The following is a 15,469-nucleotide window of genomic DNA, read 5'->3' as shown; positions in this document are numbered from 1 at the left end:
ACACACACACGATTCGCTCAAAAAGAACCGAATGTCATTGAAGAGCACACTGAAAGCGAGAGCACCGATTCCGGCAGCCGGTGGGCCGACCGGTGGTGGATCCACTGGTGATGATCTTCAGAAGCTTCAGGTGAGTGATACCAGGTTGCCACGGTGCCAAGTATCCTGAGAGCTCTGGCTGTAAACTTGGCACGGCGCCAGGAATCTAGCTGGATAGTTGGCACGGTGCCAAGCACCTATGAGCTCGAGATTCTAGGTTGGCACGGTGCCAAGTACTCTGAGAGCTCTTGACACGGCGCCAGGAAGCTAAGTGGCTAGTTGGCACGGTGCCAATAAGCAGAACACTGAAGCTATCGATTTGGCACGGGGCCAAATACCTAACAGGATTGTTGGCGCAGTGCCAGCAACCTGGAGGCTCAAACCTTCCGCTTGGCACATGACTCCTACCCAATCTCTTTCTTTTCAGAACGACTTCATCACGTGGCTCTACGCGGATCACGGACAATTCTACAATGAGAACGTCAAGAAGCTCGAAGAGTCGACACAAACGAAGCGTGAAATCTTCGCCTACGGACTCATCGCTCTCAATTGTGTCTATATGATCATTGGAAGTTGGGCGGAGTTTGTGTGCAATCTGATTGGTGTCGCCTATCCGGCGTATGTTTCGGTTAAGGTGAGGAGAGCATTTTTGGGCTTTGCAACTCAAAATCGCAAAATGCGCCGCAGCGAATTTCCACTGAACTCGATAATTCTCTCAGTGACGCTGTAGCGAACTTACTTCACCGCAGCGAGTTTTTCACGCTCTAGTGAGCTCACTGCGTGCTTAGTGAGAGATCGTAGTGAGCTCGCGATGCCTTGGCGATCCTTTTCACGCTCTAACGTAGGCCCGACGTCACGGTGAGCTTCCTGGCGCTCCAGCGAGTTTCAGCAAGCATCCGGATGCTCCCGCGAGTTAATCACGCTCCTGTGAAGTTTCAGCGAACGTACGAGCGCTTAGAAAGCGTTTTTATGCTTTGACGCAGGCACGACGCTCCAGTGAGCTTCATGACGCTTCAGCGAGTTTATTAAACTCTAGTGAGCTCTCTGTCCGCACAGTGAGTTTTTAACGCTATAGCGAACACGCCGCTGCTTCATGACGCTGTAGCGAGATCATCACATTCTAGTACGCTCACGACGTCCTGGCGAGTTTTTTTACGCTGTAGTGAGCTCACTGTGCGCTTAGTGAGTTTATAACGCTGTAGTGAGTTCACTTCGCCGCTGCGAGTTTATCACGCTCTAGCGAGCACACGACGCCCTTGCGAGCTTTTTCACGCTCTGACGTAATTCAGAGGTCGCAGTGAGGTTTTCCGATGCTTCAGCAAGTTTTTCACGCTCTAGCGAACTGACGACGCTCCAGCGAGTTTGGCACGCTCTAGCGAGCTCACTATGCGCTTAGTGAGTTTATAACGCTGTAGTGAGCTCAAGACCTCTTGGCGACCTTTTTCACGCTCTGAAGTAATTCAGCGGTCGCAGTGAGCTTTCCCGACGCTTCACGCTTCAGCGAGTTAATCACGCTCTAGCGAGCTCACGATGCTAACCCAATTCCCTTTTGTTTCCAGGCCATCCGAACCGTGGGAACCGACGACGACACTGTCTGGCTGATCTACTGGACGGTGTTTGGCGCCTTCTCGATTATCGATTTCTTCGCGATGGGCATCATGTCGTATTTCCCATTCTATTGGGTCGCCAAAGCGGCGTTCCTCCTCTACTTGTACCTGCCCCAAACGCATGGCTCGTGGATGATCTACCATCAAATTATCGATCCACTCGTCGCCCATTTGGAGAAATCGATATCCGGAAAGTTGCCACCAAATGTTGGCAATATGCCAGCTTCAACGCTCCCACCGGGTGCATTCATTCCACAAGTCGACGAAAATAACAATAATGCCGCCGGGAAATCTGCGGCGCAAGGACCACCGCAATAAGTGTGGAACCTTTGATTTTACTTGATAAATGCTGTAGATTCGTTTTTTTCTTCTTTTTTTTTGGGACATTTGGACACACAGACACACAGACTTACCATCAACTTTTGCCACATTCCTCTCGATATACTGTACACATGAGGCACACGTCATGCCTTCGACGGCGAATGTGCACTTTTCGAGGTGTTCTGAGGAGCTCTGGAAATTTCAAATTGAGCAAACGCGCTCTAGCGAAATGTAGAGAAAATAGCGTTGAAAATGAAGCGATAGAGCGCGTTTGAGCGATTTCGCTAGAGCGCACTTGCAAACGCGATTTATTGAAACGCGCTCTATTGAACATGAGCCAACAATGTTCGGTGGAGCGCGTTTGAGCGATTTCGCTAGAGCGCACTTGCAAACGCGATCTATTGAAACGCGCTCTATTGAACATGATCCAACAATGTTCGGTGGAGCGCGTTTGAGCGATTTCGCTAGAGCGCACTTACAGCTTTTGAATATTTGACACCGTTTAGCTGTAATTCCACTGTCCCATCCAAGTCACGTTTCGATGGACTTTTTTGTGATTTTTGAGGGCTTGGAGGTTTCGGAAGGGCGTCGATTATGGTGGGCGGCTCGGAGTATTCTGGAAGAACATTTTGAATTGTTTAAAGGTGAAAGTGCGCTCCATTGATAATTAATCAAATTTATGGCAAGATGTGGAAAATACGCTCTATCGATAACTGCCTCAGACATTGTTTGAACTGTTATCAATAGAGCGTATTAGCCGCGTTTTAAAATTGCAGTTTTTGAAAATATAGAGTTGCAAGCGCGCTCCATTGACAATTGTATAACTGCCGCCTCAAAGTGACGTTTCTAATGTTATTATTAGAGCGCGATTGCGTTTTTCGAAAATGTCTGTCTGTTCGGATGTCCAAGTGTCCGGATGTCCTTTTTTCTAAGAAAAAATTGAAAAAAATGACAAAAATTATTGTTTTTTCAGTATTTTTTCACAAATTCTAGGTTTTTTCCATTCATAATCTTGATTTTTCCACTTTTTCGAACAAAGTTTCACAAAAAAGAAGTTTTTTTGACAATTGTATGTCAAATCCGGATGTCTGTCGGTCTGTCCGTGTGCCCGGATGTCCAAACGTGTGTCTGTCCGTCCGGATGTCTGTTTGTCTATTAACACGGCACGCTTCTTACAACTGCGCGAAATTGAGAGACACAGAGAAAAAGAGACATTTTTCAAGGAAATTTCGGTGGAGCGCAGTTGCAAGAACTGTGCCGAGCTAATCTCCGAATCTGTTCTGATGTCCAGATATCCGGATGTCCTTTCAAGACAAAAATCGAAAAAAATGAGTTTTTTCGACAATTGCATGCCACATCCGGGTATCTGTATGTTTGTCTGTCTGTGTGTCTGTTCATCAATCCGTCCGGATGTCCATTCCTCACCTTGATCCGTGATTAATTTACACTCGAATCCCATATCATCAATCGCCTCGGCGACCGTCTCACCCGTCCATTTCTCTGTATTATAATCGACGGTACCTATAAAAATTCAAATAAAATTGTTTGCCATTAGAACACATTTGCATACCTTGTTTCTGTTCCAAACTAACAACAATCTTTTGAATTCCCTCTTTCGATCCTACAGTATCCTGGATATTGTTGACACACGCGTGACACGTCATCCCATCAATTGAGACGACGGCTCGACGCATTTTTGATTTCGGATTTGTCATGATTGGGGGAATGTTAGTGGTGGTGATGGGGCATGGGCGGTCTGCAAGAATCGGGTATTGTGTGGGCGGGGCTTAGAAAGTTGAGGAAATTTCGAAATTTTTGAAAAAAAAACGGTGTTTACTCAGCTAAAATGAGGAATTTTTAAGATTTTGAAATCTTGTTTCTGGAGCCAAACTTAGAAGCGTTATATCTCAAAAATGGGCGGAGCTATCAAGAAACTGTCAACTACAAAAATAAAGATCTTGAATTGAACTATATTTTTGTAGTTGACACTTTTCAAATAGCTCCGCCCACTTTTGAAAACCAGTACTGTATTTCCACAGTACTGTTTACCGTACAACTGCAGTTAGCTCAAACGTTAATTAAGGTTGTAGATCAAATCTAGGCCTTTATTTTTGTAGTTGACTACTTTCTTGTACGGACGGTCTCTAGCGAGTTATACTTCGGTGAAGATTTTTTTAAACATTTTTTTGAATTTCTAGAGGTTGCAAGTGCGCTCCATCGACAATTTTATAACTGCCGTCTCGAAGTGACGCTTCGTATGTTATCGATGGAGCGCGATTGCGTTTTTTTTTTCAAGCAGTTCATATTTATGTCAGTTCGGATATTCAGTGAAATAGATATCGGAATAAATGGAGAAATTAAAAATTGTTCCACACGGTGAAGACACAGGGTAAACAGTTTGTCACTCATAGTCACAAAATCTCACAAAAAAACCGTATAAAAGAGTACTGAAGTCTTATTTCTTAATTCAGATTATGATACTTCAGACCATTCTAATAATCGCTCAAAATGCTACAATTAAAACCGAGGAATTGAGCAAAAATCTTGTCCGAGAGGACTACACGACCGCGCGGGGAAAACTCTTCCACCAAAGCGTCAGAAGAATGGGAATTGTGGGGTTTAGAGCGATTTTTAGCATTTGCATCGATAATAAGAGTTTCTTAGAATTGCCTTAAGTATCGGAATCTGAAAAAAAAAACTCAAAAAAGCGAAATAAATCCCCCCCCCCCCCCCTACAACGACCACTAAATCTCTCCTACTCTGCTCCTCCCAAACCCCAAAAAACAATCAATTCGATATTCGTACACACTCTAAAACTAATACAAACTTTGTCGCTGGAAACCATCCCCTTATCAATCATTCTCGGCTCCTTCTACCATCTCTTATCAACTCGGTTCTTCTTTTTTTTCGATTAAAATTTTTGACACAGACGATGACATACTAATGGATTCCGAGAGAGTGGTACGATTTTTTCTATTTCTAGCCCAGGAAATTCTAGGCTATTTCTAGGAAAATGAGAGGGAAAAATGGCTAAAAATAGGAAATCAATTCGCAAAAAAAATTGAAAAAAACTACTTTCTACCAATTTTCCCAGTTTAAAATCGGTACTTTCCCCCATCTAAACTATGTCACGTATACATGTGTCAGTTATCAGTGAAAACTTTGTACAGCCCATCATTTTAAATAAATGTACTTTGTTGTCATGACATTGACCAGAAATACCAAAAAAAGGAAAACAGGTATCGTCGTAATAGTTGATTGAGAAAAGGTTGGATGAGAGACAGAGAGAGAACGAGAGAAATAGAGAAAGTAGATCAAAATTGTTGTGGCGTGAACTAGCATGGCCTAGCCTAGTGAACGTCCAACCCCGAGGTCACACGTGGCAAGAAGATCTGCCTATATAAGATGTAGAGAACTCTTAGTTGTTGATTCTCACCATGTAAATAAATGGTTTTATAATTCCCTTCTCCTCCACCAAAGGACATAACAGTGGCGATCAGGATGAGATCAACGAACCGACGATCCGGGGACGCGCATGCCGGACGGGACCGTTGACTGGTGCGCACGGAGAAGGCCGAAGAAAAGAGATCCCGGTGGAGAACATCGACAACAAACCAGCGGTAAGAAGGGTTGGAGAGTGACGAGCTCGAGATCATGGGATCACCCGGAAGGAAGACACCGTTGAAGAACGGAAGACACCGTTGAAGAACCAGCAGCAGCACCGAGTGAAGATGGATCGAGGTACTCGTGTTCAACGATTTCGAATGGTAGATTTCGTGTGGAAGCTGTGAGATGCATAGGGAAATGACATCTGCTGAAGATCGTTGGCTGAAGATCAGAAGATCGAAGCAATGATGCGGACATGGGTCCAAAAGAAGAAATGCTGTGGAGTCTAGGCAGCGGCTGTCGTGGAAGAACCGAAGATGCAAGACAGTAGACAAACGAACTTTCATTAAAGAAAGGGAGGTGTTGTGGCGTGAACTAGCATGGCCTAGCCTAGTGAACGTCCAACCCCGAGGTCACACGTGGCAAGAAGATCTGCCTATATAAGATGTAGAGAACTCTTAGTTGTTGATTCTCACCATGTAAATAAATGGTTTTATAATTCCCTTCTCCTCCACCAAAGGACATAACAAAAATACACAAATATTTGTTTATTTTTTCGATCTACTTTCTCTAGTTCTCGTTCTCCCTGTGTTTTTGTACCAAAAACCGAACATTCATAGATACAGAAAGACCCAAGAATCAAAAAAACTGGATGCCTGGCGTGCCTTTGGCGCGCTTTCAAGAGCAATTGGAAAATCGGTGTCTGTCTGTGTATCCTGGGTGTCCTGATGTCCGCATTTTTTTGTTTTTTAAAACTTACTATGCTTGCAAATTTATATCCGTCTGTGTGTCCGGATGTCCGGATGTCCATTCAAATCTCAAAATGTTCCTGCCGTTCTTTCCAGATTGTTATGAAACAAAAACGCGTCAAAGGCGCACCAGACAGTGTGAATCCAAAAATGAGAAATTTCAAAAAACACTAGACATACGGACATTCAGAGAGACAGACAGACCCAAGAATCTGAGAAAACTGGATATCTGGCGTGCCTTTGGCGCGTTTTAAAGAGGAAGTTGGAAATCGGTGTCTGTCTGTGTGTCTGCATGTCCGAAATTCAAATTTTGCGATAAAAAACCAGAAAAACTGGACATCCGGACATTTGGACACAAAGACATATTCAGAGTCACTGGCGCACCTTCGACGCGTTTTTTTGGTACAAAAACATGAGAGAACGAGAGAAATAGAGAAAGTAGATCAAAATAAACAAATATAATATTTGTTTATTTTTTCGATCTTTTTTTCTCTAATTATCTCTATTTTTGGGTGTCGGTATCATGATTTTAGGGGAGTTGTCTATTATCGGAATAAAAAAGTTCCGACATTTCTCAACGACTCGCCAAAGTCGCGCCTTGTGATCTACTGGGAAGCTCAGGGCTCAGATTCTGCTAAATTTACATTCATTTCGCGGGAGAAAAAGTGGTACTTTTCAATTTTTACCCATGAAATCAACGTAATTAGAATTGACACCGTGCCCTGAGATTCCAGAAGAAATGTTGGGATCGAGTGGGCGTTCCCGGTAGATCACAAGGGCGCGACTTTGACGGACCGTTGAGAAATGTCGGAAATTTTTTATTCCGATAATGTCTGTGTATCCGAATGTCCAATTCGACAATTAGAGAAGGTGCAAACGTTGTGTAGAAAATATCGACTACATTTTCTCAAATTTACGGGTTTTCCACATTTTTTGACTCAAAATATTTGATTTTAAGGCATAACTAAACCAAAATGTAGATCTCAATGAGTTCTATGTCTCTGATATAATACGGGCCGGGTTGGAGTGTCATTTATGGGATTTTCAATCTTTTTTGTACTTTAGCTCGGCCCGCGGTACAAAAATCAATCCTGAGCCCGCCCGTATTATATTAAAAACATAGAACTCACTGAGATCTACATTTTGGTATGTTTTTCGACTCGAAGTTTTGATTTTGAAGCGAGTTATGTGTTTTTCTCTCAAATTTACAGGCTTTCCACCTGTTTTTTGGGCAAAATATTTGTTTTTCGGTAATACGTTTCTACAGGATTACTGTAAGAGCTCTGTAAGGAAAGGGTCTTAAAACACTTGAAAATGTTAGATTTTCAGACGGAAATTTTCAGATGCTTTCTCGTAATAAAACTTAGAATAAGATTGACAGATATGGGGATTTTTGATGTTTTTAATTTGGGAAAAGAGTTTTTTTCCCGCTTTTCATAATTAATTTTTCAAAATTACGATTGTGTTACGAATTTGGATATATCCAGTTTTCCATAAGATCATAGTTGTCAAGGCCCGGGCAAATTAGCGCGAAAGTCAAATTTTTCAAATTTTTTTATTAATTTTTTTAAATTTTTTCGCGAGAAAGTCAAATTTTCGATTATCATTCAGAATTAGAAGAAATTCTGAAAAATAGTGTCAAAAACGGTCCCATTTTCGATGAAAAATTGAAAAAAGGTTCATTTTGAAGCATAAGATAATTCTAAAATGCGTCAAGGGCGCGCCTGACTAGAAAATTTGGCACATCTGACACAGCTATATTAGAGGGTTTTTACAACTGTGAAATCCACTAAAATTCTCCACCCGAAACATTTTTTGATTACAATTTCAACTAAATCTCTTCTCAATTTCTGCCTCCTCACCTCTGATAACTCTACACTCGAAACCCATATCATCGACAGCTTCTGCTATCTGTTCATCAGTCCACACACTCGAATCGTATGTCACTTTTCCATTTTCCTCCTTCAAATTCACTTGAATATTCGAGATTCCTGGCTTCGCACCGATCACATCCTGGATATTGTTCACACACGAGTGACATGTCATTCCTCTGAAATTGAAAAGGATAGATATGATTTTGGAATTGGAATTGGAGGAATAAGACATTTTGATTAGTTCATGAAAGAAAACACATGCTTGGTGTCTGTCTGTCCGTCTGTATGTCCGGATGTCTAAAGTCTTACTTTCAGCAAAATGTGGTAATTTCAGACTTATAAATATTCTGTTTTAAATTTAAAATTTCTGTTTTTTCTTCTCGTTAAATTTTCGAGCATCCGGTTAAAAATGCTGAATTTTTGTGTCTGTCTGTGTATCCGGATGTCCGGATGTCCACAATATAAATTTGGTCTCATTTGCGTCGTTTTCAGCGCCAGATTTATGAAATTTAATTTCTGTCTGTGTGTATGTAAGTCCAGATGTCCGTAGATTTCATTTTTAAGATTGAAAAAAGGGGTTTTCCTGATTAAAAAAGTTTCTACAGTACTTCTGTCCTTCCGTCCGTCTGTTTGTCCGGATGTCCACGATTTCAGCGAAAACAGTTAAAAATTGAACAAATGTCGACGGATTTCTAGTTTGTCTATCTGTCTGTATGTCCGGATGTCCGCAGACTCATTTTTAAAGAAAAAATAGGAAAAAACGACAAAAATGGTGTTTTTAACAGTATTTTTTTCACAATTTCTGAGTTTTTTCTATTCAAAATCTTGATTTTTCCCCTTTTTTTCGATAAAAAGGTAAAAATTACAGAATTTTTTAAAATGGTGTTTTTCTAGCTTTCAGGATGTCTGTCTGTTTGTCTGTCCGTGTGTCCGGATGTCCACACACTCACATTTTTGTCATTTTTCTTTACTTTTGCTCCATTTTTTGAAATTTCTTCAGTGTTTCTGTTTGTCTGTCTGTCCGGATGTCCAATTTTTTTCTTCTTTTGTACGAAATTTTCCATTCAAATCAGTAAAAAGTATTTTTAACAATTGTTGGCTTTTTTTCTATTCAAAATCTCGATTTTTCCATTTTTTTTGTGAAAAAATGTAAAAATTACAGAATTTTTAATGGTGGTTTTTTGGTTTTTCAGAATGTCTGTCTGTTTGTCTGTCCGGTCCACAATTTTACAAAATTTTGCTTCATTTTTTGAAATTTCTTCACTGTTTCTGTCTGTCCGGCATAGTTGTCCGGAATCCGGATTCCGGAATTCTGGATTCCGAAATTCCGGAATTCCGGGTTTTTTCGTAATTCCGGGTTTTTTCGTAATTCCGGTTCCGGATTCCGGTTTTTCGGAAAATGGCATTCCGTACAACTATGCTGTCCGGATGTCCAATTTTCTCTCAATTTTTTTACAAAAATTCTCAATAAAACTCACCGAATCTCCAACCATGTCTCCTTCATATTCTCTTTGAATCCTCCACTGAAATCCACCAATAAATTCCCATTTTTCGACGGAGACGGCCGTGGAATCAGTGTATTCGATAGGCGGGGTGGGAGGGGAGAGCCGTCGAGCAAGCTCACGTTTTCAGACATTTATCGATTCTTTTTTTGTGATTTTTGGGGATTTTTGCATTAATTTAATGAGAAAAACTCGATTTTCAGCGAATTCGAGCGCCAATTTTCCGATTTCCAGCGATTTTTTACGATGAGATTCTGAAATTAACAAAATTTAAAAATTTAATTTTATCATTTTTCTATTTTTTCTTCTCAACAAAGAAATCATAATAATAATAACAAAGTAAAAAAAACCAGTAAATAAGAAAGTACACCCGGGTTCGGTGGTGATGGCCGAGGTGGCCTAACATTCGGATTTTCTAGGCCACGCCCCCCTACATCAGATGACGTCACGAGACGTCATCTGATGTAAGGGGGACGGGAAGGGGGAATATGCTGAAAACGGAAATGAAAGGGGAGAATTTCGTAATGTTTATTTATCGAACTCGGGCGCTAATTGACACTTTTCGTGAGATATTGAAAAGAAAAATTTGAAAATATTGAAAAAAAATTCTGCGATTTTGAAGGTTTTTAAATTGAAAGTCGGTAAATTTTTGCATAATTTCAGACGATTTGAGCAGAACCGGCCGGATTGGTTTCATGAAAACTTTCAATAATGTCTGATTGTTAAGAAAATTCTCGAATTTTTTTCTAGAAATTCGACTTTTATAAAATAGAGAAAAATGGGGAAAATAGATACAGATCTGTTACTTTTTAATCAAAAATATCAATATTTTTTAAAAATTCAGAAATTCCCTAAATATTAGCTCGGCACAGTTCTTACAACTGCGCTCCACCGAAATCCCCTTGAAAAATGTCTCTTTTTCTCTGAATCTCTCAATTTCGCACACTATTTTCTTCGGTTTCGGTAGAGCGCGGTTGTAAGAAGCAGTACCAATATTAGAATTTTTTCAGCAATTTTCTTTTTTTTTTCGAAAATTCAGATTTTTTTTTCGGATTCACTGAATTACTACAAAAAAGCTTCAAAATTTTTATGAAAAATAAAAATAAAAAATCTGAAAATTTGCGCAAATATGTCATTTTCAGATGTTTTATTTATATTTTTCATAAAAACTTTGAAGCTTTTTTGTTTCAAATTTTTAGAAAAAAACCAAATAATTCGAAAAAATTTTAAAGAAAAAACTTTTTTAAATGAATTTCAGCTTAAAAACACAACATTTCAACGAATTTTGCATCATTTTCACACTAAAAATCACGTATTCTGAAAATAAACTTCTCCCAAGAAATACTAAAACCGTTATAAACCCAACATAATACGAAAAATCTTTCGTTTTTCTTATCTTTTCTCTCCCAAAAAGCTCATCAAAAAAGCAAATAAGTGTCAATTTTGACACATTAAAACGACCAAAGTATCAAAATTTCCTAAAACCTAGTAATATTTCAAAAAATCAATAAAAAGTAGTGACCCTCGATGAACATGTAACCTACTTTGTACGGTTTTCAGTGTAAACTATTTTGAGAAAAGAAAGGGAAAATGAGAGAAAGAAACAAGAAGAAACCTGTCTAAAAGTACCAAAAAGGGGGACGAGAAGACACGAGTAATGCGCTGAAAAACGATGAGAAACATGAACAAAAGAACGAAAAAATCTGTTGAAAAAAACGTTTTTAGCAGAAAAATTAAGTCAATTAAAGAAAAACTGTCACAAAACACTGAAAAATTAGTGGTGTGACAGACAACAACAATTGGAGGATAAAGGATTGAGGAGAGGAGACAACAAAACGACAACCGGACCAAAAATAAAGAGACAGACACAAAAAATAGTCGATAATATAAGCAAAAACAAGAGAAATATTGTCAAAATCACAAGAAAAATGAAATTGAAATATCCTAAACTGAATAATAGAAGAATCCGATGGAAAATTGACAGCTTCTAATATAGAATCCGTCAATTTCCAGCGAATAATTCCAAAATGAGGGAAAAAAGAGGGGAAAACAAGTTATTTTTCATCAAAAAACTGTGAAAAAGTGAGATTTTTTGAGTAACGAGTTAACAGTGTGGTGGGGGAAAACGATGATTAAATTAACGCTCCTTGACGAGTCCCTCGCCACGATTTTTGACATCCTTGTCGATTTGTTTTCTGAGATGATCCTTGAACGAGAAGATGTCTCCGTCCCACTTCTGAATTCCCTGGTTGTCACACACCCACACTTCTTCGGCGACCTGGAAAAATGGAGAGTTTTTGGAGAGGAAATGTGAATTTTCAACAGATTTTCAATTAAAAAATTGAATTTTTGCAAATTATTATCAACCGAAACGTAAATCGCTACAAAATTAAGTGCTGAGATATTCATTTTGGTATATTTTTCACCTCACAACTTCAAGTTTCAAGCGAAAAAGTATGGTTTTTTGTATTTTACTGAAAACACCGAAATTTCCGCCTCTCCTTACCTGCGAAACAAGTCTGAAATCGTGAGAAACGAGGATCATTCCTCCTGGGAAGCAGTTGATAGCCTCGGCAAGCGCGTCGATCGATTCCATATCCAAGTGATTCGTAGGTTCGTCAAGAAGTAGAAGATGTGGCTGTTGCCAGGCCAACCAGGCGAACGAGACACGACAACGTTGACCGTCGGACAGTTGTTTCATTGGGCACACCTGGAAAAATTTGTTTTTTTCTTTTTCTATTTTTGAGGTAATATACCTGTTCTCTTCCAGTGATTCCATATCTTCCGACAATCTTTCTCATCTCTTCCTTCTCTTTGACATCTGGGAACTCTTTCATCATGAACTCAAGAGCCGATAAGTCCAGTGGAAGCTCTTCGTGGAGATGCTGAAAATAAACGTGTTAAACTAAATCGAATTTTCTTTTTCTTTTTGAAAAGAAAATGGTAGAAATAGACGTTATTCTCTAAATTTCTCATTTATTTCTTTTTCTATCAAGAAAAGTTTCCTGCTCGAGATTGGGGAAATGAGCGAATCAAAAGAAACCGATAACAATCTCAATGGGCAGTCTACTGGTCCAGTAGCGGTGGCCGAGCCGACAAAAAAGGATGAAGCGAAGAAAGAAGACTCGAAAAAGGTGGAAGAGGAGCAGATGAAGACTGCAAAGTCGGAGAGTCTTTCGAAGAGAAAGGCGAAACGAGCCAAGCAGCTTTCGGGGAGAAGTAACACGAGCAGCAAGAAAACTCGTTCTCGTCTCTCGATCCGCCGTACTTTGCGTGACGATCCGGAGAAGGAGATGAAGGTTGGCGGGTTTCTAGATTTAAAGGATCCCTAATTTTATTTCAGGCCACTCTCCTAACCTTCCAAGCCGTCAAAAACAAGCCGGAGCAAGCGAGAGTCCAACTTCTTCTCTGCAACATCTCCGACCGCGACATCTTCGTGAAACTCCGTTGCAGTGCCGCTTCCAACGTCACCGCACTCCCGGCAGGCTCCGGACACATCTCTCCGAAATCGCAAATGCGTATCCTTCTCAGTTGGAAGATGCCGGAAGGATTCACTCAATGGAAGGATCTGCGTATGCCGAAGCTTCTGCTGACCACTTATTTCATGCAGTCGGGGGAGAAATCTGCGGATGAGGCGCCGACTAACACTCGTCTTATGGCTCGTGTCAGCACTTCGAAGCAATGTGATCCGGATAGTCCACCTATTGAGCAACTGCTTCTGGATGCGGTTGGAAAGGATTTAGGTGTTACTCCGTAAGTCCCCGGGCTTGTTTGAAATTTAGAAATGATAAAACCCCTATGAAATAGCATTGTTCGGATGAAAATCGACTAAAAACCAGCGGACAATAGCCTTTTTGTCCAAATCTTTCTCACGCTACACAGAATTAGCATATTCTCTCTCTCTCTCTGTCTACACTCCAAAATCAAACGTCAATTTTTCAGAGCACCAACAACCAGCCCGAACACTGCCGTCCCTGCAACAACGACACCAACCGAGCAGACACCAGTATTGAAAACTGTGAAAAAGGATGAGACTGGAGAGGAGGAAGTGGACAATTTGAGATGGATTATTATTGTACTCATCATGGTGATTGTCTTGCTTTTGCTTCAGAAATGAGTTATTGAATTCGATGATGATAAACTGCTTATTTCTTTCTTAAAGTCTTAACCTACCTGATGGTATCTTCCAATTTTACAATGAGAATGTCTTCTGATCAAACCGTCAGTTGGCATCACATCAGTACACAACAATTTCAGCAACGTCGATTTTCCTGCTCCATTCGGTCCGACCAACGCGATTCTTGTATCCAAATCGATTCCAAAGTCGATATCCTTGTAAATCCATGGAGTATTCTCATTATAACGGAACGAGACGTGTTGGACCATGATGACTGGTGGTGGAATTTCTCCGGCATCGAAAAAGTAGAACTGTTTGACTGTCTCAGTGACAGCCTTCTCTGTGAGACCTCCAGCGATCATCTTAGCCATAGTCTTCTCTTTCGATTGAGCTTGACGAGCGAGTTTCGCAGAACCGTGACCGAATCTCGCCACGTAGTCTTTCATGTGTTGAAGTTGCGACTGTTCCCAGTTGTAGCGTTTCTGTTGGTTTTCAAGCAATTCCAAGCGAGTCTTCACAAACGAATCGTAGTTTCCTCCGTAGTAGACGAGTTGTTTTTGGAACAAATGAATAATGTTGGTGCAGACTCCGTTCATGAAATCCTGCGAGTGAGAGACCACCAAAAGAGTTCTCTTATACTGACTGAGCTCCTCTTCAAGCCACACACAAGCCTCCAAATCCAAATGGTTAGTGGGCTCGTCGAGCAACAAGACGGAGGGTTTCAGGTAGAGAGCACGTGCCAAAGCGATACGCATTCTCCATCCTCCCGAGAAGTCTTTGCACTTCTTCATTTGCATAGTCTTGGTGAATCCGAGTCCGTGCAGAATTTCAGCGGCCTTCTTTTCGGCGAGCTCCGCGTCCATCTCGTCCAATCTCTCGTACACATCCATCAACTTCTCCTGACTTTCCTCGTCGGGCTGACTGGCGAGTTGCTCGGCGAGATGTTCCAAATCTTTACGGACCGAGTCAACATCAACGACAGCTTGAAGAGCGGTGACTTCAGACGCTGGCATCTCACGGGAGACGAGATACATGTCAACGGATTCTGGGATCGGCATTTCCTTGTTGTAGATGGCTTGAAGGACGGTAGACTTTCCGGATCCATTGAGACCGATGAGACCGTAACGGCGACCACGATTCAGCTCGAGTTTCGTGTCGACAACGATTTCACGACCGTGGAAAGTGATCTGAAAGAGGGAAAATCGTCAGAATTTGATACAATTTATGCAGAAAAACTTACAGTCAAGCTCTCCACTCGATGATCGAGACCCTTTGGATCTGATGTCAAAGCTCCAGCTACAGATCTGGCGGCAGCGTTCTCCAACTCAATTTTGGCGAGAGTGGCTGCTGCATGATCGAGCTCCTCGTCGAGACCCGAAAGACTGGCGACGGAGGGGTTTTGTGACATGGATGGAGTCACTTCCTGGAAAAATTTGCATAAATTTTGAAATTAAAGCTTTAAAAATACCTTCTTCTTTCCTTTTCCTCCTTTTGAGGCTGCCTTCTTGGCGGCCTCGCGTGCTTTCTTCGCATCAGACGGCATTATTGTCCAGCAGTGAAGCGGATGGGGTACCCTAAAAATAATTCATTTTATTCATAAAAATCTCTCGACAATTACAAGAAGGTTAAGAAGGGAAAAAGAGAAATTCACATA

General features: G+C 40.9%; 6 protein-coding genes across 6 annotated transcripts; 2 read left to right on the top strand and 4 right to left on the bottom strand.

The window, feature by feature from the left end:
* Positions 1–31: 31 nt before the first annotated feature.
* GCK72_008436 (uncharacterized protein) lies at positions 32–1,964 on the top strand (the record flags this gene model as incomplete). The annotated part of the gene is made up of 3 exons (XM_003094592.2): positions 32–130; positions 467–673; positions 1,599–1,964. The coding sequence occupies 3 exons, from the start codon at positions 32–34 to the stop codon at positions 1,962–1,964; spliced, it is 672 nt and encodes a 223-aa protein (XP_003094640.2).
* Positions 1,545–1,817, bottom strand: GCK72_008437 (uncharacterized protein; the record flags this gene model as incomplete). The annotated part of the gene is made up of 1 exon (XM_053726825.1): positions 1,545–1,817. The coding sequence occupies one exon, from the start codon at positions 1,815–1,817 to the stop codon at positions 1,545–1,547; it is 273 nt and encodes a 90-aa protein (XP_053586402.1).
* Positions 1,965–1,981: 17 nt separating the features above from the next.
* Positions 1,982–9,832, bottom strand: GCK72_008435 (uncharacterized protein; the record flags this gene model as incomplete). Its single annotated transcript, XM_053726824.1, has 8 exons — positions 1,982–1,995; positions 2,060–2,159; positions 2,447–2,583; positions 3,393–3,488; positions 3,538–3,723; positions 5,404–5,781; positions 8,185–8,372; positions 9,675–9,832. 8 exons carry the CDS (start codon positions 9,830–9,832, stop codon positions 1,982–1,984), a joined length of 1,257 nt encoding a protein of 418 aa, XP_053586401.1.
* A 2,003-nt stretch (positions 9,833–11,835) lies between these two features.
* Positions 11,836–13,196, bottom strand: GCK72_008434 (uncharacterized protein; the record flags this gene model as incomplete). Its single annotated transcript, XM_003094600.2, has 4 exons — positions 11,836–11,976; positions 12,205–12,408; positions 12,455–12,583; positions 13,056–13,196. The coding sequence occupies 4 exons, from the start codon at positions 13,194–13,196 to the stop codon at positions 11,836–11,838; spliced, it is 615 nt and encodes a 204-aa protein (XP_003094648.2).
* On the top strand, positions 12,722–13,815 carry GCK72_008433 (uncharacterized protein; the record flags this gene model as incomplete). The annotated part of the gene is made up of 3 exons (XM_003094587.2): positions 12,722–12,997; positions 13,042–13,451; positions 13,641–13,815. 3 exons carry the CDS (start codon positions 12,722–12,724, stop codon positions 13,813–13,815), a joined length of 861 nt encoding a protein of 286 aa, XP_003094635.2.
* Positions 13,816–13,862: 47 nt separating this feature from the next.
* On the bottom strand, positions 13,863–15,358 carry GCK72_008432 (uncharacterized protein; the record flags this gene model as incomplete). Its single annotated transcript, XM_053726823.1, has 3 exons — positions 13,863–15,002; positions 15,056–15,238; positions 15,284–15,358. 3 exons carry the CDS (start codon positions 15,356–15,358, stop codon positions 13,863–13,865), a joined length of 1,398 nt encoding a protein of 465 aa, XP_053586400.1.
* Positions 15,359–15,469: the final 111 nt, after the last annotated feature.

The sequence above is a fragment of the Caenorhabditis remanei genome, chromosome III (genome assembly GCF_010183535.1).
Source record: "Caenorhabditis remanei strain PX506 chromosome III, whole genome shotgun sequence".
Lineage (NCBI taxonomy): Eukaryota > Metazoa > Nematoda > Chromadorea > Rhabditida > Rhabditidae > Caenorhabditis > Caenorhabditis remanei.
Note: the sequence above shows the minus strand (reverse complement) of the source record. Positions and strands in the feature narration are given on the sequence as shown.